This window comes from Cebidichthys violaceus, unplaced genomic scaffold (genome assembly GCF_023349555.1).
Source record: "Cebidichthys violaceus isolate CVI_PGR_0920_01 unplaced genomic scaffold, fCebVio1.0.p SCAF_3, whole genome shotgun sequence".
Taxonomy (NCBI): domain Eukaryota; kingdom Metazoa; phylum Chordata; class Actinopteri; order Perciformes; family Stichaeidae; genus Cebidichthys; species Cebidichthys violaceus.
Window position 1 is genome coordinate 13977995 of NW_027176483.1, and position 26564 is coordinate 14004558.

The following is a 26564-nucleotide window of genomic DNA, read 5'->3' on the forward strand; positions in this document are numbered from 1 at the left end:
ACTCTTGTCCACTGCTGTAGCCCCCTTCGTTGTGGTCTCCAGTATGGTGAGTGGAGGCTGGAGGCATCGCAGGAGTGAAGCTGAACCGTTAACACTGGCGTAACTGGTTACCTTACTTTTTTTTCTGCACTGTGAAGGATTGCATTCCAGGACTTTTTTTTTTTTTTCTTCTCTGTGCTGGGAAACGCAGTCAAGGTCATTTTTTACAATTTAAACTCTGGAAAGACCGCTCCAGAGGAGGATGAAGTTGAGGAAACAGGTGACAGTGTGTGGGGGGGCCATATTCTGTGTGGCTGTATTCTCACTGTATCTGATGTTGGATCGAGTCCAACATGACCCTGCAAGGAGACAGAATGGCGGTAACTTTCCACGGGTAAGAATAATTGCTGTGATGGTGGTGCATGTTATGTGAAAACCCCTTTCTTTAGTTATTTATGTTGCACTTTTATTTGAATGTTTTGTACACCAGATGTTAGAAATATCCTAAATTAACATATATACATTATTCTAAATAATAAACACAAGGCTTTATGTATTATGTTTCCAAAACATTATAATGTAAATAGACATGTCTAATTATTTCCCTATCGTTGTGTAGATGTCTTTAGGGCTGATTGATCTCATACTGCTGTTACCTTGGCTGAATCTGAAAGTGTTCATTGCAAAATGTAGGTTTGGTTAAGAAATGTTTTATGATGTTATTCTTCTATGTTATTTATGATTTTTTTTCTGTGTGTGGATTTTAGAGCCAAATCTCGGTTCTGCAAAACCGAATAGAGCAGCTGGAGCAGCTCCTGGAGGAAAACCACCAAATCATCAGCCACATAAAGGACTCTGTGATGGAGCTCACAGACACAGGAGCTGTGTCTCCCAGCGGCCACCTGCCATTTAGAAGTGCCAATGGTTCCTGGGTCCTACCCTTCGACGGCCGGCCCACTTTCCTAGCTGTCAAGCCCCAGGATTGCCAACCGGCTTTAGGCAGCCACGGTCAAGCAGACGTTCAGGTGAGTTTGTGGTATATAAACTACTAGTTTTTCCCCTGTAGATACAATGCTAAGCAGCTAATTGACCAAAACAGTATCACTGCTATATTATATATATATATATATATATATATATATATATATATATATATATATATATATATATATATATATATATATATATATATATATATATATATATATATATTTGGGGTGTGTCTAGTGAGCAAGTGATGACTTTGTGTTTCATTTTAGATGCTGGATGTGTACTCCATCCTCAAGTTTGACAACCCTGATGGCGGCGTATGGAAACAGGGCTTTGACATTACTTATGAACCTGATGAGTGGGACAATGAACCGCTGCAAGTGTTTGTTGTCCCCCACTCCCACAATGATCCAGGTGAGTTGAAAAGGAAATGACACCATCCAGCAAACATTTATTGAAAGCTGTAAATGTCTCTGTGCTCGTCTAAAAGTCTGTCTGTATCTTAAGACGCGGCGGCCTTGGGCATGTCTGAACACTTTTTTTCAGGAGGTTAAAATTGCCTCGTCTGCAAACAAGCCAGCTACTGTGAGGCCTTACCTGAGTGTGAGGCTGGTGATGAGGATGCAGAAATCATTCAAAACCTGATTCATTCCTTCTTCTTCTTATTAGCATAATGGCGACACAATTGACAACTAAGCCACAAACAATGCAATTAGAAAGATATTGGCATCGGGAAAACTCCAGCTATTTATAGGTTGAATTGGCTGAGGTTTTATTTTCGACTGACATTTTCATTAAACTTGTTTACCAGCCTGTCTCATGCTGACTAAGTTGACAGTTGTTGATATGTTGACAGGCTGCAGAGACCTGCAAATTCTGTTCATCAATAATGGGAAGTTGGAGCTGCATTTGATTAACCTCTGCTGCAAAGTTCTGTTGAGTGTCTTTGTGTGCAGTATTCAGTACCCAGGGTTAATGGACGGTAGGAGTGTTTTGCAACCAGAAAGCATATTGTCAGCTCACACTGAAGATGTGTGAAAGCAGGTTTACTGGTAATAGGCTCATTTCGCTAAATGCAAAGAAGGGATTTTAAGGGTTTTAATCAACCGCAGGTAAGCAGCTCAAACCATGCGCAATGTCAGAAAGCCTGCAGTAAATAGTCTAGAGTGATGTACAACTTTGATCTCTATAAAATATATTGGACTACAATATATGAGATGAATATTTGACAGAATATTTATAGACTGTACTATTCTACACTGATGATCACCAAAAGTGCACAGAAAGTGCTTTTAATTCACTTTCTTTGAAACCACTCCGCTAAAGAGCTTTTTGAGGGGAACATCTCAACTTGAATTAAATATGAGTTTTATTTTTGATCTGTTGCAGCACCAAGAGTCTCTTACCCGCCCTGTCTTCTTGCCTTTGTACCAGCCAGCTACATAAAGGGGTTGTCTGTTTTGCCAACTGTTGTTTCAAATTCATATTTATCTTCTTGTTAGGCTGGATCAAGACTTTTGACAAGTACTTCACAGACCAGACGCAGCATATTTTGAACAACATGGTGGTGAAGCTGGCTGAGGATCCTCGCAGGAAGTTCATCTGGTCTGAGATTTCATTCTTCTCCAAGTGGTGGGAGACCGCAGACGTTCACAAACAGGAGGCGATGCGCAAGTGAGTCACAGCTTGGAGAAGCACACAGCTTCTTCTTTTAAATTACCCACCTTAACTCTTGACAACTAGTTGAGATTTCCTTGATGCCTACTGGCCTTAATGTGCAGTATTTTACACAATAGATAGTACCCGCCTGCAGAATGGGGTTGCTCTGAAAATAGCTTGTTATCTGGTTGATGTGACTCTCCTCCTTAAGGGCCGGATTATCCTCACCTTGTTTTCTTAATCCTCTCTGTTCAACAGATTGATCCTTGGAGGGCAGCTAGAGATTGTCACGGGAGGCTGGGTTATGACGGATGAAGCCAACGTTCACTACTTTGCCATGATAGACCAGCTCATTGAAGGGCATCAGTGGCTGGAGAGAAATCTCGGTACACAATCTGAAATGATTCCTTACTTGAGCCTTTTTGGTCATATTCAGACGAATGATGGTTAAATGGGTCTTTTCCGCTCTCAGTGAAATGTTTTCATTACCCCAATTTCTTTTCACCACATATTTAAAGTTAAAATTATGTCGTCTCAAGGTTTGATGATCTGATCTGAGCCTGTCATCCCACATGCAGCAGATGTAGCCTCTCAGTCAGTGGGTACTTTAAGTGCTCCCTGCTGAGGAGAATGACTTTCTAAAGGCTGCACTTCTTCTTTTATCTGAGCATAAACCTGAACTACTTGCTTCCTGTCATAGGTATCACTCCTCGCAGCGGGTGGGCGGTGGACCCTTTTGGTCACAGTGCTACCATGTCCTATCTGCTGAAGAGGGCCAACCTGACCAGCATGCTCATCCAGAGGGTCCACTACTCCATCAAAAAACACTTTGCCGCCACGCGCAGCCTGGAGTTTATGTGGAGGCAGGCCTGGGGTGAGTGGACCAGAGCAAGCGATGTCATCTCATTCATGTGCTTATCTTTGCTAAGCTCATTGCAGAATGAGTCACGCCACTCGTAATGGCCTTGTAAAGAGAGGGAGGTTTTGGCAGAACAACCGGTGCGCAAAAGCCTCAGAAGCGCTATCTTTGCTATTATTTCTCAATAAATTGGACATCTGCTGAAGATTTACTGTCCATTTGTTCTTAATAGAAAAATCCTCTGATATTACACTGTTAGATATTATCAATTTGTGGTGCTCAGTTCTTTTGCGGATGTCATTTGCCTTTTGCTGCTTCATCCAGAAGGACTTTTGACAGTCCCCTGAAAACACTGTAGGTTTGATTGTGCACTTAAATTGCCAGCAAGTTTATGAGCACTGGTGTGAATACGATCACAAATACCACCCTTACTCAGCAGAACAATGGATGTCTCTCAGGCCACTGTTTTGATTTTGACTTCACTGCTTTGACAGACACTGGATCAAACACGGACATCTTTTGCCACATGATGCCGTTCTACAGCTACGACGTGCCTCACACCTGCGGGCCCGACCCGAAGATCTGCTGCCAGTTTGATTTCAAGAGGTTACCGGGTGGTCGGATAAACTGTCCCTGGAAAGTGCCACCGAAACCTGTGGTGGAAGCCAATGTAGCCGAGAGGTGAGACATGTGGGGTGTTAAGTCTCTTACTTTGGGTAAGTTACAGAGTGGAAGTGATCGATCCTGACGTTGTCTCGGAGAACACATTTTAGGATGCTTGTTAGAGCTGCACTGATATATCGGATGGGCTGATATATTAGCTGAAAAATTTATTCTTTTAGATATATTGTTATTGGTGTATATTAGAGCTGATTAGTTGTTAAGTCAAAAATGAATCTGTCAGTCATTAATTAAGCAAAAGCGCCAAATATTCTGTAGTCCCAGCACCCTAAAGGTAGGAAGTTGCTGGTTTCCTTTGTCTTATGTAATAAAGTAATGACAGGATAAGATATTTGAAGATGTCAGGTTGGGCTTTAGTTCACTATTTTCTGAAAAATCAAATCAAAGTTAAGGGATCCTAGTCAAAATTAGTTTTTTGTTTTTTTGTGTATGTGATACAATGTGTATGTATTGGCCGGGCTATGATGTCTAGATACTAAACATTTCCTACTTATTTGTGTAGTTTTGTAGTTTGACACACACACACACACACACACACACACACACACACACACACACACACACACACACACACACACACACACACACTCAGAATGTTATCTGTTTTAGCCCCTAACAAACAAACTAAACTTGAACTTGTGCCAATGACAACAGCCACAGAGGATGGATGGACTGTGTGGGAGACCAACGTGGACTGCAGATAGTCTTGCAGCTTTTAGAGGACGGAAAAACCTTCCAGAGGACATAGTTCAGTGGTTAATGGAAAATACCCTCGGGGCTAATTTGATCCTTCTCTTTCCATGGTCTTAGGGATTTCCTACAAAACTGGCGTATGCAAAGTAGGGCAGGTTGGATGCCAAAAATTGTATCACCTCAGTTTTTTCTTTTTCTTTTTCTTTCTTTCTTTCCCCCTCTCAATCAGGGCAAACGTGCTCCTGGATCAGTACCGTAAAAAGTCCAAACTCTACCGCAGCAAAGTGCTTCTTGTCCCTCTGGGAGATGACTTCCGCTACGACAAGGCGCTGGAGTGGGATCAGCAGTACAACAACTACCAGAAGCTATTCGACTACATGAATTCTCACCCAGAGATGCACGTCCAAGTGAGAACATTATTTGTGTCCTATCATAAACAGTGTTGTTTTTTCATTGTTTTTGTTCCTCAGCATGTAGTAGATAGGTTGTACAGAAAGACACTTTCTTGTGATGATGAATCATGCAGTGGTATTTTAACTTACTGACAGAACAAAGAGTCTGTCACAACTCGATGTTTGTTTCAAAAGATGCCATGTAAGATGAAAGGCGTATGCATTTTGATGAGAAAATTTCTTTTTTTTACCCGGTGCAGCTGTGTTTTGATTAAATTATTCTTTTGAACAATGTGTCATGTGTCTGGCTGCTCCTCCAGGCTCAGTTTGGGACTCTCACAGAGTACTTCAACGCTGTATACAAAGCAAACGGAGTGGCCCAGGGGTCCAGACCTGCAGACTTCCCTGTGCTTAGTGGAGATTTCTTTGCCTATGCAGACCGGGAAGACCACTACTGGACTGGCTATTTCACCTCTCGGCCCTTTTACAAGAGCCTGGACCGTGTGATAGAGTCACATCTCAGGTGAGGCAGACTTAGCCACAAGTCACTTATAGCTACAACCTGCAGCGTATTCATGATGCTGTAGCTGTTTATGTCAGTGAGTTCAGAACAGGCACTTTCTTTATTTGTTGCATTGGTGTACTAGGTTAAGGGTCGTGCATGCTCCTGCAAGATCCTGTGTACAAATCAAACACAGGATCTTGCCACAATCTAAATCAAAACACAAATTATTGATTGATCGTGCCTTTAATTCTCATCTCTTCTATTTCTCTCAACTGTGAACAATCAAAATTCAGCGAAACATCAAAAACCTATAATGCATACATTAACATACAAAAGTATCCTTATGAGCGTGTTGCATGAATCCCAGAAATATATTTCTGAGCAATTTGAGGAAAAAAAAAAATCAAGTAATGAGGTTTGAATCATCTGATCAGGTTAAAGTTTGAAAACGAAATAAAAAGTCCTTGAAGGACATTTTTTTTTTTTCAGCAGCCGTCTTAAAATACCGCAGTAATGTGAACACACTTTTAACTGACTAAACAAAGCTACTAATAGGGCTCTCCAATGCTTACTGCTTGTCGCTGTCCTCCAGGGGGGCAGAGATTCTCTACAGCTTGGCGGTTGCGAACGCTCGCCATGTGGGCATGGAAGGGCGCTACCCGGTGTCAGATTATGCCCTGCTAGTGGATGCACGGCAGTCTGTTGGCCTCTTCCAACATCACGATGCAATCACTGGCACTGCGAAAGAGAATGTTGTCACTGACTACGGCACCAAGTAAGGACCTGAGTGTTCAGAAATAAATGACGGTATGGATTGGACAGATGAAGTTTAAAAAAAAAAAAAAAAAAAAAAAAAAAAAATGCAATTTATTTGAAATAGAAAAACAGGGTCCCCTTCTTATTAATCCGCTCTCTGTGGCTACTTCATAGTTGCCCGTTCAATACTTTGAAGCAAAATAACAAGCTGTGACTGCTGCAGTCAGCCATTGATTCTTCTTCTTCCTCCTCCCTAGATTACTGCGTTCACTCATTGGTCTGAAGAGAGTAATCATCAATGCTGCTCATTTCCTGGTGATGAAAAACAAGGAGTTTTATCGTTTTTACCAGACGGAGCCTTTCCTGGAGACAGTAAGAGGACACACGGAGGGATGCTTCCGTCACTGTATAATAAACTGTTTTAATACCTTTTGAGAAGGAACAAAATATGCAGGTTTCTCATTGTGTTTCTTCTGTTATTCACTTAATTTTGTAGGATGACAGGCGTGCAACTCAAGACTCTCCACCTCAGAGCACTTTAATCGAGCTGGATCCAGCAGGACCGAGGTATTATCCCCTGACATCTTTCATCTCCTCCTACCCCAGCCTCTCCTCACCCATCCTGTGCCTCTGATTGATTCTTTCCTTCTCTCTACCAGGTACCTGGTTCTGTTCAACCCCATCGAGCAGGAGCGCCTGTGTGCGGTGACTGTGCTGGTCAACACGGTCAGGGTGCGGGTTCTCACTGAGGATGGACAGACCCTCCCAGTGCAGCTGAGTGCTCAGTGGAGCTCTGCTAGTCAAATGAGTGCAGAGGTATTTGAGGTAAGCAAATAGATTGATTCGGCACTGCTGCTTTCCGCATAGTGATATCAATATCACTAGCACAGCAGCAGTGTCGACACAGTTCTGCTGCCACAATTTAGTCTCTGATGAGTCAAACAATGTTATAGGAGTGCAATGCTAAACAAGAGGTTCAAAACTGAATAGAATTTTGGATATACAGACTTATGAATGTGTAGTTTTCACCTCTTTCCTTTGATATCTAACTGCAAGCTATCACTAGAAACAGATTCAGCTCATATTGTATTTTATATCTGCAGCATTTACAAAAAACATCCTATTTACTTCACCACATCTCTGTAGATTCATTTATTGGGCCCAAATGAAAATGATCTCCTCCCACAGAAAGCAATTCATTTAAATGAAATACAAACAGTCTCATTAACACCACCTCTCATCACGTTTTAAGGACAGCACAGTGTTGCTAATGTCGAAATGCTTTTAACTTTTGATAAATGGCTTGTGGTCAACACTTTCTGTTCAGATAAACAAAGTAGGTACTGTAAAACACAACCAATGTATAGATGCTTAATTCATTTGTGTCCAACTGTTCTTCCACCTTCCATCCAGGCAACATTCATGGTCCGTCTTCCACCGCTGGGCCTGGCTGTGTTCCATCTTTACGACTCTCCTGACTCGCCCATGACGCTCCGCTCTGACACCCTGCTCAGGCTGTCTGGTCGGGATGTCACCGCCCGAGCCGTGGAGCCGCTTCCTGTCCGCTCTCAGCAGTCCGACCCTCAGACCTTCTACATTAGCAGCCAATCTCTCACGCTGGGCTTCTCTGGAGCCACTGGCCTTCTAGAGGTTTGTGTTTTGTTGTCTCTTACACCGGTTGACTTTATATCTGAATTAAGGATTTGGTCATCTGTTTTTTGTTTTTTTTTATCTTTGATCTTCTTGGAGATAAAAATCATGAACTTGATTTCCCAATAATCCAAGTCTGTTTGATCAAAGTGAACATAGAATGTCTTGTTGTTGCTCAAACCACCTTTCATCTCTTTTCTAGTTCTTTTTCTTCTTTTTTTTTTTAATGCTGTGTTCTTTTCCTCTTTATGGCTTTTTCATCTGCAGAGCGTCAAGCGAAAGGATGATCCTCAGGAAGTGAAGGTTCAGATGCAGTTCATCGTCTACGGCACCCGTGCCTCTAAAGACAAAAGTGGAGCTTACCTCTTCCTTCCTGATGGAAAAGCAAAGGTATTCTTTCAGCTGTTGTATCTCAGATGTTTACTTGCCTCTCAAAAGGCTTTGATAGTCTCCCTTGTGTATTGTGTCTCATGCTGGGGGGCTCGGGGTGGAAAGGTAGGCAGACTGGGTGCCGCTTCATCTTTTCTTGATTTTAAAAACAACGGAGCCTAAGGGCTTCGCCGCCATACTGTACGTAGTCATCCATTCTGTCGGTGGCTCCTTTAACTTCTCTCTGTGTCGTTCTTCCTCTTCCATTTTTAGCACAAATCCTGCTCATGACAGTTTTTTTTTCTCTCCCTGCTTTCAGCCCTACAACCAGAAAGAGCCACCGGTGGTGCGTGTCGTGGAGGGGCCTCTCTTCTCGGAGGTGGTGGCACACTACCAGCATTTTCAGCAGACCATTCGCATACACAATGTGCCAGGTAATAATCAAACCAAACTGCATCGTGGAATCGGTTCAAATGGACCGTGCGAAAGCTTTTTTAAGTTTAGTTGCACCAGATGGTACATACAACATGGGCCAATAGGTTAGACAAAATGACAATTTCTAATTCAATTACTTTGTTCCTGTAAGGTACATGTTCTTTACTTTAGGGAGGCAAATGTAAATACTATTTGCAAGTAGCATTTGTCCCACAATTTGTAGATCACGTTTTTCCATTCACTTCCTTCTGAAGCCTGATCTTTGCTTCTCTGTGGTCTTGTGGTTTCAGGGGTAGATGGGTTGTCAATAGACATCACCACCATGGTGGACATCAGAGATCAGACCAATAAGGAGCTGGCAATGCGACTGGTCACGGACATCCAGAGTGGAGACGTCTTTTACACAGATCTCAATGGCTTCCAGGTCAGTCCCACCCTCGGCATCAGAGAAGAATAACTTTTATTTCTTTGCATGCTGTCATAATATAGCAATAAGAAGCTCTGATTAGTTGCTAACCCTTTTGAAACTGAATGTAGGGGAATTTCTCTTCGTTAACTATCCCTGACCTGAACACTTCACTTCTCTCCTTGCGCTGTAAGTTTGACTTATTGTGTCATTCTGTGTTTGTTCTCTTCTTGTAGATGCAGCCTCGCCACCACCACCTAAAGCTTCCCCTGCAGGCCAACTTTTATCCCATGCCCAGCCAGGCGTACATCCAGGACAGCCATCACCGCCTCACGCTGCACACAGCTCAGTCCCTGGGTGTCACCAGCCTGGAGAGCGGTCTGTGTTTTATTACGTTTCATCTAATGTTGTGTCATTTTTCTTCGTTTCGTTTTTTAATGAAAGTTGTCTCTGAGATGCACTCTCTTTTTCTTTGTTTACCCTCTCTAGCCCTGTGTGGAATAGTATTGAAGCACTTTTCTTTCCCTCTCGTCCCTCGAGAGCAAAACAGTTCATACTCTCACGTTAATGCACCGAGCCAATCGTTTTATCATCATTCTGCAAATAATGGAGCCGTTTTGTAAATGACGAATAGCTCAAAGTGTTTGTCTTCATCGACTGATGTCTGAACGTTCAATACACAGGCTTTGTGTAATATATGTCGTCCTTGCTCCATCTCCTCCCTCAGGCCAACTTGAAGTGATTATGGACCGACGGCTGATGCAGGATGATAATCGTGGGCTGGGTCAGGGCCTGAAGGACAACAAGAAGACAACCAACCGCTTCCGACTGCTGCTGGAGAGGAGATCCACGGGCAACAAGGTCTGTAAGATGACGAAGGAGGCGGTTATGGCAGCTGGGCGAGCGCCCTTGAAATTCCAGCTCACCAAATCTGACTCTGGGGCGTTGAATGACTTTCTAAGAGAAATGTGCAAACCTGTGGAATATAAGAGTGTTTTGTGTTCAGTAACACCTTTGTTCATATCTTACGTCTGTACTCAAAACCCCCCCCCCCCCCAATCTGTCTTTTTGTTATTCTACCCACTCTCTAACTTTGTTTACCTTTTTTGTTTTTTCACTCCATTACCTTCAGCATGATGGCGTCTTTGCCAAACTCTCGTCCTTGTTTCATTCTTTCCTCTCCAAAATCTTGAGTGACGGAGTTCACGAGGTAAAGTTGCCTTGGCAACAGTGAAAATGCTTGTTAGCACTCGTCGTAGTCTTCGCTGTAGCGCAAGTTCCCATTTGTTTTGCTTTCCTCCATCTCTTAGCCGTAGCCAAACCAGTCCATCTTCAAGACAGCACCACTGAAAGTAACGATGTGATTTATCAAGTAAATGAATGCACATTGGCAGAGAATGGAAATCATTGGTAGCAGTTTTATCATACAGCTCGATGGTAAAACTGCTGGTGTTTGGGATGATGTTGCTCTGGCTTTTCGAAAAACATCAAACATCATGTTTCAAACACTGTAATGCTCTCAATTTAAAAATGACACCACGGTGCTGTGACATAAACTATAAAATATAGATTGATTGGTACCGTGTCCTGTCTGGTCTACAATTAGAAACTTACGTTGTTCTCTGACAAAGTAGTTAGAGCACGTTCCTCATCATGTAGTGCTGTAATGGCAAAAGAACGACTCCAGAGGTGAGTCATTGATGTTGTTGTACTTGCGCTGTCATTTACTACTGTGACTTAAATCCATCTCTGCCCTCCTCCAGATGATGGACAGTGCAACAACCAGCTTCCCGTCTGTACTCAGTCACATGACAAACTCCTTCCTGAACCACAAGGTGTTGGCGCTGCCCGTCCTGCCAAAAAGACGCGGCATCCCTCCCTTGCAAACTTTCGCTCCTCTCAAGTCCATCCTCCCCTGCGACTTCCACCTGCTGAACCTGCGCAGCATCCAGAGCCAGGTGACGAAACAAAAGATATATATATATATATATATATATATATATATATATATATATATATATATATATATTTTATTGACATTGAAATTGACACGTGTCTTCTGTGTGAGCAGCAGGACCCCCACTCTCCGTCTCCTCACACAGCCTTGATTCTTCACCGTCTGGCGCTGGACTGTGGCCTGGATTCTCCAAACCTCGGCTTCAACTGCACCACCACACAAGGACAGGTCAGGGTAGAAACATGTACAAACACATGCAGGCATGCACACACACACTAAAACAACAAAGAAAACTAAATACAACAGCCTGCTTTATTTTCCACTAGGCTCTCAATCATTTTTGTATAAGCAGAGGTTTGTTTGGTTGTGAAATGGTAACTAAGTACTTTACTTAAAGGTGCTTAAATCGATATTCAGAGGATATCTGTCGCCTCCAGATGGCTCTCAACATGGCAATGGCTGAGCTAGAGGCTAACGGTGTTAACAGTGCAAACAATGGCAATAGTGCATATAAAGCAGTTTGAGTTATCTCTACCTCCAACATTAATGTGCCGTTTAAATATTAAAGCATTCATATTTGTGTTAATCAAATAATATAACTCTGTCAGGGGCAATTCTTTATATTGAATACTTTTATGTTATCTAAGTTCATTTTGTTATGTCTGTACTTTTACTGAAGTGAAACATTTAAGGATTTGTACTGCAAGCTAAACTTGACATCTTGTCATTTCCATATTTGCATTCTCACGTATGCCAGCTGGTTTAGTTCCTAACGCCCTCGGCCTTCCTGCCTTTGCTCTCTGCAGCTGAGCGTATCGGGACTGTTCAAGAACCTGGACCTGCAGCTGCTCCAGCCCATGTCCCTGACTCTGATGCACTCCAGCACGCCTCTGGCCAATGACTCCACCATCAGCCTGGATCCCATGGAGATCTCCGCCTTCAAGCTCAAACTGCGCTAAACGCCGTCGGGACTGAAAGAGGCAATGAAAACCCACCAGACTCCTTGGACCAAGAACCAGGCCCACGCCGGCCACAGACTGGCAACAAAAGGGGGTCTGGGTCCCTCTGTTTTGTCCAGCAGAACAATAAACACTACGGCTCGGAGAAAAAGGTTCCACTGTAACAGGACTGACTGCACAGCAGGGGGCAGGCGATGGCTGTTACTGTGGACGTCTCCGAGAGCAGCGAAACCCGGGTGATCTCACAGCTGTTCCAAAACAAGACTGACTGCCAGAATCGCTCATCAGATACAACCGGGTGTCTGTCTGTCTGTCTGTCTGTCTCTGTAATCGAAAATTAAGTCTTGTTTAGTTCTGCTTTGTAAGAACTCGTGTCTTTTTCTATCTTGTCCATCCTGGACTGAACTTCTGAATGTAAATATCCCAAAAGATGGGAAGGAGGGAGGGAAGGAGGGGTGCTGGGACTTGTGCCACATCAGAGTGCAATTTACAAAGCTTTATTTGGTATATATATATATATATATTTTTTTTTTTATGTATGCAATTAAGAAGACACATCAAAGCAATTTTGTTTTTTATACTTGTGAGTTGATTTTTTTTTTTTGACAGACTCGAATGCAGCAAAGAGAATGTGTGGTCTCTTCTCAGCTCGCGAGGAGACCCGTGCTGCAGCTCTTGAAGCTCTCTATCGTATGTCTGAGTCCAAGAGTCTCACATCAGTCACTATTAATCATTAATCATATCGGATGACTTATACCTTCTGTTTGTGGGATTCGCTTGTAGATAGTCAGCAGACTTTCTTTCCTTCACTTCTTTTTCCCTCCCTGAGCTTGTTCTTTGCTGATGAGAAAACAGTTTATTTCAAAGCGTCTGTCTGTCATTCCTGTGCTTGTACTTCACTGCGGCAAGGGTGGTTTGTGTACCATACTGTATGCAGTAGAGGACTATACAAAGACTTTACCTCATAACCACAAGGCAGATATCTCCGTATGTGTGTGTCTGTAGAATATGTTGATGTGAATGTTTGAGGATTTATTTTTTCTGGGGTGTATTTGAGTTACAGTGCACACTATCAGGGACCATTCTTCGTACTGTTGGATGTCTGTGTTGAGCTGTTGGTCATTATCATTTCAGCACAGTGGAAGCTTCCCTTTGGAGATGAAGAACAATGAAAGGGTTCGTTCACCCAAATAAGAAATCTGGCCATGCAGATAGATTGGGTTTTGAGATATCTGTCCAGAGCTGCCGCTAATGATTGTTTCAGTCTATAAATAGTCTATAAAATGGCAGAAAAAAGTGGAGAATGCGCAAGTTTGTCTTTTTAATGACTTGTTTTGTACCAACAACAATCCAAAACCCAGAGATATTAAAGATTTTCAAACATTTTGAACTGAAAAATAGCACTCATCATTTGAGAAGCTGAATTCGTAGATTGATTTTCTTTTGCTGGCTGCACGTATTGCATTATTTCTGCTTGTATAAAAAAGAAAATGCTGTTTTTCTTTTTGATTTTGTAATTGTTTTCAGCGATTTAAGTAAAATTCCATTCACCTCAGTTGGTGGTTGAAATCTCAGAGAGAGATTTCTCAAAACCACAAAACATCAAACCAAAACTATCTGTATGCCAAGATACCGCTAAGTGATCAATGACTAAAACGTTTCGCAATTAAGGCGTTTTTGTAATTTGGGTGAACTGACCCTTTGAAAATACATCTTGTCGAATCATACGCAGGGATCCTCAACACAGAAGAAATGCTTTCAAAAGAGCTGCAGTCTGTTTTTATAAGTTCAGCTCCACAGTGCTTCTTAGTCCGAGGCCGTCTTGAGGCACACAGGCTTTTTCTGGTGCACATCTGTCTCTGCAGCGGCCGTGGAGGAAGTTGTCGTCGTCAGAGCTGAGGCGGGACATCTCACATCTCACAGCTCACCTGTGAGCCACTTTGTACTGAGCCAACCGCTCACCCGGCCCCACTGTCCAAGGAAGTTCTACTGCTTTATTGCTCTCCTCTACCCTGATATCTGGCCTGCCGTCGATACATTCTGCTTTCTCTCTCCACTGTGAGACTGCAGACCCCCCCCCAGCTCCTGTTAACGTTTCTCTAAGACCAGATTTCACTGCATCTCAAATTGCACTTTTTCCTGTTGTCCAAAGTCGTCATAAGCTCATCTCCTTCTGTTTCAGTGTGCGTCTGAGTCTCTGTATAGTATTTCTTTTAATTAGTATGTGATGTCTGTTGTAGTGCTGTTTTTGTTTGAGCAGAGGTAATATATGAAGGCACGGTCTCTTCTGTATTGATTATTCATGATGAATTAAAGCTGCAGTAGAACAGAGGAGATGGGGATTGAATAAAGATCAAAATACAAAGATTGTCTTTTTAAACAGTTTCTCTCTCTGAAATTAATTAGATTTCTTCTTTTTAATGGACTTGTGAATCTGCTGTGTTTTCAAGCCGTGTTTTGGTCTAAAGAGCTCAATTGATTCTCTATCAGTAGGGGGCAACGTTGAGTTAGTACAGCAGCACAGTCCTGCACAGATGCTGTCAGTCAGATACGTGTTACTTTTAGACTGTCCAGTGCTTCTCTTGTCAGTGGTTGGCAGTCAAAGAGTCGACCTGATGTTAAACAGAGCAGGGTGTCGGCGTTGAAGCTCACACTGTAAATCTCACGCAGTTAACCGCAGCAAGTTTTCACCCATGTGTACCCCTCTGTCAGGAGCAGGTATCAGCGACAGCGCTGAGCAGGAGGTGAACATGAAAAGAAATGTTTCTTTGTTCACGCTTCATAAAAATGGATCAGCGACACAGAGGAATAAAGAAAATGTGGCGGCAGGGATGCCTGAGGCCTGAGAGTGATCACTGCGCTGCATGTGTGGAGAACGGAAGTGTGTGTGTGTGTGTGTGTGTGTGTGTGTAGGTGTGTGTAGGTGTGTGTGTGTGTGTGCGTGCGCGCAGGGGGAAGTGATGCCTGTGGTGGCACCCTGGGGACGCCCAGCCTCTGCATTTTACTCTGCTGGTGCCGACTGTGTTCCTTATCCATGAGCATCAGATTCAGCACAAACACAAATAAGGTTTGACTAGCTGGAATGAGAATGATCTGAATGTGAAATCAGCTAATGGGGCTCTTGTTCTCTTAATTGATCTAATAATTCTTGTTGCCAAGCCCTTTTAGTGGGCATCATTGTTCAGTCAATGGCCGCTAATTAATACAGGCTAAAGGGTATACATAAAAGAACCAATGAAAACCGGCTCACAGAAGCATGTAATGATATGAATAAGGAGACATAAGACTTTTAAACCCATCCACATTTTGAACTATGAGCCAATTCACACACACTTTTATTTTCACACATACTGCTTATATAATGGAAAGCATGGCGCATCTGAGGGGCACTGAATTGTGCAGCCAGTTCTCCCAGCAGATCTAATTATGGACCACAGAATGAATGTACCTTCACCCATGAACCCAGTTACCTGCCTCTGTAGAGGGTGTTACGAAGAAAAGCTGCTAATGAACAACGCTGGTACCAGCTGGCATTGTTTCCCCATGTGCATACAAACATCTTCCATTTATATTAATTTAAACTTTCAGGGGCCACCATATTGAAACTTGAGAAAATTGTTTCTTAAAGGCCTTTGGGAAGCATGCTCACCGCAACCGGAGAGTATTGAGACTAGAAGACAGAATGCTGGCACCCTGTTAAAGCCAAACGCCCGGAGTGAAGGAAACACACTTTCTACAATGATATATGACCGCGAACAAGCGATGAACCATCTGCTCTCTCGGTTGGTGTTTGCGAGTCAGGGGCTAGGTTTCCGATGCCTAAAACCCTAAAAGTTTTCAAATCTGGCAGTTAAGACACAGACAGTCCATCTATGCAACAGCCAGTACTTTTATTCCAGCATGAAACTGATCTCCACAATATCAACATCCATTGTCAGTTAAATAAAAAAGGATATAAAACAAACATAGAAAATGCGATACAAGATCTCATTACTTAATCACTGTAATCATTCTGCCCTTTGGATCGAAAGGCTTCGGCAAGTCTACACTGTTATGGGTGAGCAAATAAAGCATGTATTTGTCTTTCGATGTATGCCGCTCACAATAAAGAGAGAAAGAGCTTTACCCTGATGAAGACGTTCTGGGAGAGAAGCCCCAAAATCAATATATGCTCCGTGGGGAAAATGAAGAGAAAATGATCTAATTTCTTACCAGCAGAAACCTGGAGGAAAAATGTTGTAAAGGTCAGCCGAGCAGCTTTGGGCTAAGTGTTATTTTCATTTCATTCCAAAACAGTGTTACTTTACTACAAGTCAATGATATTTTGTGTCTATGCTGCGATGGCAATCCCCACTGAGCATTGATTGAAAACAGAGCATCCTCCACAGTTTCTCGCTCATCAAACAGCCAGCAGGATGTTTTATCATGCTGTCCCAGTGCGCTGCAGACATCTTCCATTTAAAGTTTTCTTACTATTAATGAATAGCGTCTCAACTTCATGACCGCTGGCCCACAATCTGCCAGGAATATGATCAAATAGTACGTCAATTTGCTGCCGATGGCCAGGTGTTCGTGTTGGTGACAAACCAATGTATATTTGGGAAAGTAAAGCACTCAACTGGCGTAGAGGAGCAGTTTACTTGTCACAGAAAGTACGGCTCGGCCTGTTAGGGTTGTACAATGTTCCTCCGTAGTTCTGGAGGAGCTTTGACAAGTCTCAAATCTTTTTCAGAAACTGGGGGTATGGAGCTTGAAAATCATGGGCATTTAACAGGCAGAGGGGCTCTAACAAAAGATGTAGGATTCATGGTATTTTAACTATACTTGGGACTAAAAGCCAGGACGTCTTGGCCTCTGCTGCTTTGATATTGATTTCTCTTGTAAGTGCCTCAACTTTATTGTGTGAGTAGAGACAAAATATGGTCAAGTAGGTCATTAAACAAAAAAAATATACAACACAGTTGCATAACACCTCAAATTGGTGACAAAGATTCAAATGCATAATAAATCCATCTGATATTAATCAAATAAGATAAATTAACACATGTTAATAAATACATAAAAAACAAATAATTGGCTCTTTAATGCATTTGGATGGGGTGCTGATGGGACAGTAAGGCCTGCATTTAGTGAGCCTGTGTGATTCTCCTTCTTGTATCAGCTCTATACAGTCAGATCTAAATGCTGATGAGACCCAGAATGCCGTGATGTCAGACACCACAACAGCAGATGCAGGTTCAGCTAGATCGAGCTCTGGGTCTTGATAAAAGCTGTCCTCTCGCCGTGACCGTCCGTTTCCTCGCTGTCTGATTCAGACTGGTAGGCGATCATGTCCTCATCCCCCCACACAGTGGGGATCCCCCTGTAGCATATCCGTGCCTTCCTCTCCCGTCCTTGGCCGCAGCCAAAACCGCAGCCCATCCGCACCCCCGTCTCTGAATACACAGAGGGCAGTTTGGTCCTCCAGCCCAAAGAAGCGCCGCCTGAGCGCATCTGCAGCAGGAAGAAGACCCCGACGAAGGCAGCCAGGATGAAGGCGCAGCTGAGCACGGCAACGACCGCAGGCAGCTGAGTGGACGGAGCGACACTGAGCCCCGGAGGTTCCTCGCCTCCTCCGCTGTCGTCTACTGCCGTTGGGATTTCCCCCTCTGGCTGGGCTCCTTCAACCTGGAGGCCCTCAACTAGTGGGGATTTGCGCTGGACCTGGTTCTGGTGCAGGCAGGAGGTGAGAACTAGGTGGCTGTGAGGCGGGCAGGACAGGCAGTTTGTAGGGCCGGTGCCAGAGCAGCTGAGGCAGGCGGGGTTGCATGGTAGGCAGGCCTGGACAGAGGACAAGTCCACCCAGTTCTCCAGGGAGAGGTTGAGGAGCTGCGGGCCCGAGGTGAAGCCCGGCGGACATAACTTCACACAACCCTGGAGGAAGAGGGAGAAGCCGGGGCTGCACTCTGGATGCAGCGTGGGAGATGAAAGCATAAGGGAGGTTAAGTCTCATTCCAATAAATAAACACTATAAAAATGGCAGTTGCTTTTTTTGTTGCACCAACAGTCACAACATATTTACAGTGTAATCCAGTGAAAACCAGCAAATTCTCACATTTGAAAAGCTGGAACCATCTAATGTTTGCTATTTTTTGCTTGAAAGACAAGGAGGGATCAATCAATTATCACAGTAGTTGGCAATTTATTTTCTGTTAATTGACTGATAAATTAATAGACTAATCTTTTCATCCCTAATTTATCTATTTTTTCTGTTGGAAAACAGAGAGTTCAGAGATTGTCCACATAGAAACTAATTTATTTGAGTGGTAACAGTAAGAGTAATAATAGTTACTGTAACTAGCAGTTGGACACAGTAAGAGGAATTTCCTTAAAAGAACTGCTAAAATCTTAATGACCAGAAAAACTAAAATCCATTTAAACCCAAGTTACTATTCATCTGTTTAAAAAACGATATTCTTTATATTTGTTGAATTGTCTGCTTGCCTTCACTTTAAAACAGAAAGACATTTGCACTTTCAGCTGATCTCCTGTGCACTGAATAAAGATGGTTCATTTTTAAAAATATTTATATATATCTATATCATTATCACCAAATTAAGAAGTCCTTTCTAGGAACCTTCGACTTCCATGGTCCTGTAAAAAAAAGTGTAAACACTAACTCTTGAAATGTAGATTTTAGATAAATTATAGAGAAGTCTGAACTAATTAAGAAGAAGCGTTTGAACACTTGGGAGCAGAACGAAGCTTCCGACTTCATCTGCCTTTCAGTGCGGGAGTCATCCTCCTGAAGAGTTGTTGACAATGTGCACCTCTCACACTGACGCAGTGTTAATCTCCCCTGCTGCTTCTCCATACGTCCCACACTCCGATTCAAACTAATATGGCATATGGCAATGTGCATATTCACAGAAGCTTATAAACAGACAATCTGTATTCACAACATTCGCTTTCACAATTTGAAATACCCAACACAGTCTGAACAAAAGCCTGTATTATAATATTTAGTGCAGTGCCCGTTCCAAGAGCATGCCCATCAAAACATCCAAAAACTTTTCCCAGCTCGGTCCAGAGATTTTATGGACAGGGGTAGCAGAAAAACAGATTTGAACACAATTCAAAATGGCGGGAAATCAATCTAGAAGCAATAGGGCGAGGTTTATGTGGATAGATTCGTCAGGAACTACAAAATCCAGGAAAAACTATCATTTGATTTTTGAAACTGATGATTCATAGTTACGGGCCAAAACATAAGTCCAGCATTATTGAGCCACATTCTGGCCAAATAGCACCCCATTCGAAAATGCTCGTCTTTGGGTCCCCAGCAATATACCCGCCTAGTGTGAAGTAGATCAGATGAACTGTTCTCCAGATATCTATAGCCACAGACACACATACAGAGATTCCTTGCTTCAAAGTTAAATATTATAGACTACTGACTATTGAGTTTTTATTATATTTTGGTGACATACTGTACTACAGGGGTCACAAATAGGCGGACCGCGGTCCGGATCCGGACCCAGACGCCGTTGTATCCGGACCCAGGACCTAAAACTGATAGATAATTGAGAACTATTACATTTTGACGGAGCGCCTATATTTTAACCAGCGCAGCTTTTCCAGCTTTTACGGCACTTGTTCAGTGGCGTAAATCACATCACGTGATGCAGCTCAGCCAATCAAATATGAGTATTCTGACACGTTTCCTGACTCGAGTGAGATGTAGACACACGGGGGAGACAAGAAAAGAGAACGAGGAGTAGGAGAATTATTACGTGAGTCAGAGAAGTTATTTCACATGACGTTCTCCAAAGAGAGAGAAGTGGTCAGAGAGACCAGAGAGACCAGAGTCTTTAAACAATAATGAACAGACTTTTTCATAGGTTCATTCTTCACACGGACAGTTTAAAACCAGTATGTCTCAGATGTTTAAAAGCGGTAATGTGAAGCGCCACTACGAGACAAAGCACAACTCTTTTGAGCAAACGTACCCACTCACATCTGAAATGAAGACACAGAAAATAAACCTAAGAGCCCAATATGATCAGAATCCTAACACATGAATTCATTGACCAACCATTATGTTAACAGAGAGAATAGAGCTGAAACAAGTAGTTTAATAACCACAGATCAAGTCCATGCACACAGATTTCTCTTGTTAGAAGATGAGAAAAATTTAATATCGTGGCTTTTTTGATTGACATCACTTCACACCTGAATGAACTGAATTTAAAGCTGCAGGGCAATTCAGTGAAATAATTTTTTCTAAAATGAATTACTTAATTTTAACCTGGGGTGAAATTATTTTGTAACAATACACCATTTCCTCTAAAATCTAATCTGAAATTAGACAAATTGTCATGAATTTTGATTTGAAGTTAGCTCATGAATGAGATTTTGAAGGGCTTTAATTTTGAAATGCTAGATCAGAATGTCCTGGTTCTCTCTGAGAATAACCTCGAGATAGTCTGCTATCAACCTGAGGTGAAATGATTTCGTAACTATACACCATCTCCTCTAAAATCCCATCTGAATTTAGACAAATTGTCTCATGAATGTCATTTGAAGTTAGCTCATGCATGCGATTTCGAAGGGCTTTCATTTTGAAATGCTACATCACAATGTCCTGATTCTCTCTGAGAGAAACCTTGAGATGGTCTGCTATCAACCTGAGGTGAAATGATTTTGTAACTATGCACCATTTCCTCTAAAATCTAATCTGAAATTAGACAAATTGTCTCATGAATTTTGATTTGAAATTAGCTCATGAATGAGATTTTGAAGGGCTTTCATTTTGAAATGCTACATCAGAATGTCCTGGTTCTCTCTGAGCGACACCTTGAGGTGACCTGCTATTAAGATGCACATTTTTCAAAAGCTTTCTGTTATGTCAGTTATTCTTTAATCCAGCCTTTATTTTACTTGAAATGAGAAGAATTTGAATTTGACAGTTGGCTACACAGTTACTACTAGCTTCTTGAATATATATATGGCACTAAATAGAGCAAGTTAGATATTATTGTAATGTTCCGGACCTTTGTCCGAGATTTTCTCAATTTGGAACTTTTGGAATGTTAATTGAATACCCCTGCTGTACTGTCTTTTTCATACATTTGAGCTAACATTGAGGGTCAGCTATAGCAAAACTGTATAGAATGTCAAAAATCCAAAAGAGTAACTTTGTCCAGAGATGTTCCGCTCTAAATTTGGTGATGATTGTTCACAATTTGTAGGAAGAGTAGTAGTAGAATTAGACACAATTCAAAATGGCGGAAAAAGGCTAGATTTGAGATAGATTTGTCTGGACTCACAAAATCCAATTTAAAAAAGTAAATAATCTTAAGGCTCAAAAGTTAAAGGCCCAAACTGAACAAATTGAACCATCTTCAACACTGCACGTATCTTGGTCTCAAACAAAACAGCAGCCTCGTGTGAAACAGATCAAATTAACGGATGTTAAGATATGCAAAGGACATACCCACACACCCACCCACCAGATTTTATTACTTACATTTTATTACTTAGTAACGTTCTTATTCCTTTTGCATTTTGTATTTCCTTTTGTATTTAATCTTGTATATTGTTTGTTATCGCTGCTGAGAGCTACCAAACTAAATTTCATTGTATCACTACAACGACAAAAAAAAACTCTTTATCTTTATCTCACCAATACAGATCTGCTGGGCATCAAAGGTCTTGCAGCTGTTGTTGGACGGCCGAGGGAAGTCAGATGAGGAGGGGCTGACGACGCTGGGTCCAGTACCCCACAGGATGAGGATGAACTGACTTAACACAACTGATAGAGAGAGAGAGAGAGAGAGAGAGAGAGAGAGAGAGAGAGCGAGAAAGAGAGAGAGAGGGAGGAAGGGGGAAGAGAAGAGAATATTAAAGTAACACCTCTCAGAGAGGGAACAGTGTGAACTGGCTGAGAAGAGGATATGGGGGTGGAAGAAAAGGAAGTGATGAGAGCGGACCAAAAACAACAGTGGAGGAGGAAGGGATGCCTTCATATCTTATTTCCCAAAGCCACACAAGAATTCTAGGACTTAACAAGTAACAAAAATATGCCGCTGTTTACCTTTTGAAAGAAAATGCAGCCCGATGATTGTATAGTTGATAATGAAAAGTTTACCAACCACTTTCTTGCAGAAAAATATTTGTCTGTCCAGCGGCTTTAAAGTTTTAATCCGCAAATACTTCTGAGAGACGCTTCCCTCTGGTACCAAAAATGGTATAAACTGAATCTTTAGAGAGACACAGAAAGACGCGAACCGAGCAGAGGCTAATTTGAGAAGCGTGAAAAAATGCAGGAAGATTTATAATGGGGCAGTGCATGCTGTCATGAATGTAGGTTTGGTGTGATGTGACCAGACTGAACAAATAACGGTGATGAGTGGGGTTACCGAAGTCTCGTCCATTAGCTGCTACATTTTCTATTTCCAGTGTCCATTCCCCTTGAGGATCCTCGTCCCATGAGTGGGTGGTCATAAAGGCCCAGTCGTTGAATCCCTCAGAGGAGAAGTCATTGGGCCTGAGAGAAAAGGGGAGATGAAGTGTTAGTGTTATTTTTTCTGAAGGTAGAATGCAGTTTTTCTCAGAGAGTATACTTGTGGGAGTATCTGTGCACAGATAAAACTGAGGTACATGCACATTGTGTTTGTCTGTGTGAAAGAAACACAGGCAAAGAGAGATTTATACCATGGCCCGGCTGCTTGGTGTGTATAGTGGTGTATTTTACTGTGTACCTGGGAAACAGCAAGGTGGAGCGTGTGCCCAGTGGGCTGATGAGATGAATGGCCAATTTTCCTCTCTGGTTGTGGGAGAGAGTGAGGCGAGCCTGAACATGTTCCAGAGAGCTGACGTACTCCGGTCGTCCCCAGCAGGCATCCACGCTCTTGCTGAACACCAGCTTGCTCCCGATGTCTCTGCAGGTTTGACGAGTGGAGGGGAAGGTGGTTAATGTTGTGTGGCTGCAGAAATGGTCACAGACAATAGCCCTGTACTACAAATCTACATGAATGTCCCAGCTCCAAGGAGAAAACAGTGACATTGATCAGGCTGAGCTGGATGATAGAACAGCAAGTGCTCATAATGAGACTAAACACACACACACGCATGCACACGCGCGCCCGCGCATACAGCTTCAAGTCAACCTTCTGACCTTGGTTCTGCAAGCATGGTGTGAACACACTGATGCTGTGGTCCCACTGTGGTCCAGTTCTGTGCCAAAACCACCATGGCACCTGCATCCAGAAGCCCATAGCCATACGAATGACTCACTGTGGGGAAAGAAGACGGAGAGAGATAAAGAGACTGACAGGTTGGTGGGCGGTAACGATGAGATAAACATCACAGAAAGAGAAATAACTGTCAGTCAACAATCCACTCTTTACTGTTAATTACAATCCAAAGCAGAAATTCAGTTCCTTCAGTTATTCAAATCAGATTTAGGCATCCCTTTCTGCCAATATAGTCAAAAATATACTGTATATATTTTTTTTTAAATGTTAATTTGTTTTTGATATTGAAAAAGAACAAAAACAAGTTCTTGAGGAAATATCAGAAATACTCCTTTTTGTCTCAGCCAGCTGGAGGGTCTTGCACATGTCATGGGCAGACAGTGTGTTGTTAACAGTGCTATTGAAGGGTCAGGACTGCACCAGCATCTAAATGGACCAAAAGGATATTGGCAAAGAGGTTCACACGCCATTTTCTGTGCTACAGCTTACCAGTTTTTATTTATCTAGGCTTGAAAATGACGTCAGCTGTGCACTTTTCCTGGGTGAATGTTTGTTTGGAGATGGGACATGACGTGGCTTCATGTGTGTGAGTTAGATAAGAGGGAGACTTAAGCAGGAAAGCTAATGTGAATCTGTTGATCTTGTGTTGTGTAGCAGGCTGCTGTCTTGCTCAGTGTGGCTTACAGCTCTGTCTATGACAAAACATTGACGTTACGGATTATGCAAATATGGTTTGAAATGAAGTCATCATGAAAAATATAAAAATAAATTCTTTCAGATCTTTTCTCAAAGGATAACACAGGAGGAGTGATTTACAGAGAATATATTGTGGCAAAAACATGCAAAAACAACTATAATCCTACTGGCAATCAGAGTGGAGACAAAACAGCCAATAATAAATTATTCATTTTATCCAAACTTTTCGACTGAAATTGTGGCATGCTGTAACACTTTGTCAAGTTGGTTGAGCATGCAGAGACCCGAGGGCGCACAGAGCAGAGAAGTTGAGAGAACGCGTCTCCGAGGATTTTGGAAGCGAGTTTGAAACTGAGTGAGAGGGTATTATTGTGTGCGCATGTGCACAATATTGAACAATTTACTGCGCACAGCATAGAGTTTTAATATATAAATATTATTATACAATGCATGTGCTCACAAAAAAAGTCATATTGTGTGCCCAGGATTGAAGCACAAATACCATCTGTGCTTATTTTGGACTAGCCAGCCTCTACCTCTGCGTCCCACTCCGTTGGTCTTCCAGTCTCCGGCGCTGAGGTGTCCGGGCCGGGACGTTCTCACCACCAGGTGCTGCATGTCCCTCCAGGTCAGGTTCATACTGCAGAGGTACAGGAAGGAAAGCAGAGTAACCGTGCTGTCTTTCTGTAATGTAATAGCCAAAAGGTATTACTTTCCACATTATGCGCACTTATGAGAAAAACCCAGTTTCGCTGACCTCGACTGTACAACAATACAGTAGAGGAAATGTGAGGAGCTGTGGGATATGGAAAAGGTCAAGAGTCTGTAGACACACATGAAATAGGATCCACTGAGACATACATTTCTGAAATATTATACTGAGGTGTAGAGGAAGCCCTGAGGAATATGTCAACCATAACAAAGGTATGGGCTCACATTATGGTTTTAACACCGGTGTAAAACACCGTATTTAAGGTACCTCATAACCTATTGTGTTGAAAGGTTGGGGAACACAGTAAAACAGTGGATACAACAGTGTGAAGGACTGTGTCTAGACCTCTCTGTAATGATAGTTTGTAATGAGGTCTGGGACTGGGGATGAGGTCACCTTCAAACAGTAGAAGCCCAATAAAAACGTGTGTTTTTTTTATAGAGATTTATTAAGAGGCACGGCAGGGAAGCATTCAGACGAAAAGCCTGTGAGTTACCAATGATGAGAAAACTGGTCTGTGGTTTAAGACAATGCTTACTGAGTGCAACACAGTAGGCAGATAGAAACAGGATTGCACTGTTGCATATCACCTCTGCCACTCTCCGTATCAGCATTCCCATCTCACATCCTCTCATGTGTTATTAATGGACAGGATCCCATGCCATCCCCCCAACTCACCCATCCACTCAATGTCACCCCAGCCAAGAGCGAAAAGGAAAATAAAATAAAACGCCAAAAGCCAAAACACTCTGCCTATTAAATGATTCCATCTCTGTGAATTCCTGTGTGGTCCCAGTCTGATAAACTAGCTACCCTGTTATTACTGCTGCCTGTCACGAGAACAGAGAGCTGACTCTACTGTGCTGGTAGAAGTAAGAGATAATCTTAGCGGTATAAACTTTAGGTCTGTCAGTCTGCGCCCTTCTCTCATGATACGCCAGGTGACAGTGCTGAGATAAACCTGGGTGCGCTGAGTATGTATACCTGAACTGAAACCTGGGTTTGTGAGGTAATACTGGATTTGATTTCGACACCTATCAGGTATATGCTAATGTAGAAATGAAGTAAATTATGCAGAGCGGAGGACGTCTGACTGATAAGAGGCGTTAACATGCCGCAAGATATGACTGAAGATACGAGCAAAATGGAGAACACATTAGCGCTGCTGACAGAAACTTGGGTTTCTGACACCTGGAGTCCTGAGTGAGCGATAATGAGAGACGTTCTCCGGTTTAAAGTTTTCACGGCCAGCCCTACAGGTATTCAGATGTCTGTGTGCACTGCAGCTGCTGATTTGTCTGGCTAATTAACGGATTATCAAAAGCTTAATTTGCTGAGGAAAGAATTTCTGGGCTGGGAGTTAGGCCAACGCCGACTCCCAGACGTGAGTGCACACGCACATTTCTTACCAGATTAAAAAGAATCTGCATTTCATGGACTGAAAATGGCTCAGCTCGGTATCTACCGTTTTAAATTAGTCTTTTAAGGCCGATGCTGACAATGACTTACCTATGTCATGAACATTATATGAGAAAAAAATGTTGTTACCGCCCTCTAATTAGAGCAGTCACTGAGAAACTTTTGCTTCACACATCAACGCTTACTGTAAAAAACACGAAATGCCTACAG

At 42.5% G+C, this 26564-nt stretch overlaps 2 protein-coding genes across 2 annotated transcripts in view; one reads left to right on the forward strand and one right to left on the reverse strand.

The window, feature by feature from the left end:
* Positions 1–100: 100 nt before the first annotated feature.
* Positions 101–14655, forward strand: man2a2 (mannosidase, alpha, class 2A, member 2). Its single transcript, XM_068722380.1, has 22 exons — positions 101–373; positions 747–1004; positions 1239–1383; positions 2472–2643; positions 2887–3014; positions 3329–3502; positions 3982–4168; positions 5091–5268; positions 5574–5776; positions 6351–6533; positions 6772–6886; positions 7011–7081; positions 7174–7339; positions 7928–8164; positions 8432–8554; positions 8853–8967; positions 9259–9392; positions 9611–9752; positions 10102–10235; positions 11138–11332; positions 11446–11559; positions 12138–14655. Exons 1-22 carry the CDS (start codon positions 242–244, stop codon positions 12288–12290), a joined length of 3459 nt encoding a protein of 1152 aa, XP_068578481.1. The 5' UTR covers positions 101–241; the 3' UTR covers positions 12291–14655.
* A 1506-nt stretch (positions 14656–16161) lies between these two features.
* The window catches only part of furinb (furin (paired basic amino acid cleaving enzyme) b), a 10895-nt gene continuing 492 nt past the window's right edge, over positions 16162–26564 (reverse strand). The window contains exons 2-7 of the mRNA XM_068722377.1: positions 24760–24907; positions 23449–23566; positions 23033–23212; positions 22691–22818; positions 21955–22083; positions 16162–18235 (exon numbers count right to left, since the gene is read on the reverse strand). Of these exons, the coding sequence (XP_068578478.1) occupies positions 17532–18235; positions 21955–22083; positions 22691–22818; positions 23033–23212; positions 23449–23566; positions 24760–24907 (1407 nt within the window). The 3' untranslated portion in view covers positions 16162–17531. The remainder of the gene's footprint in view (positions 18236–21954; positions 22084–22690; positions 22819–23032; positions 23213–23448; positions 23567–24759; positions 24908–26564) is intronic.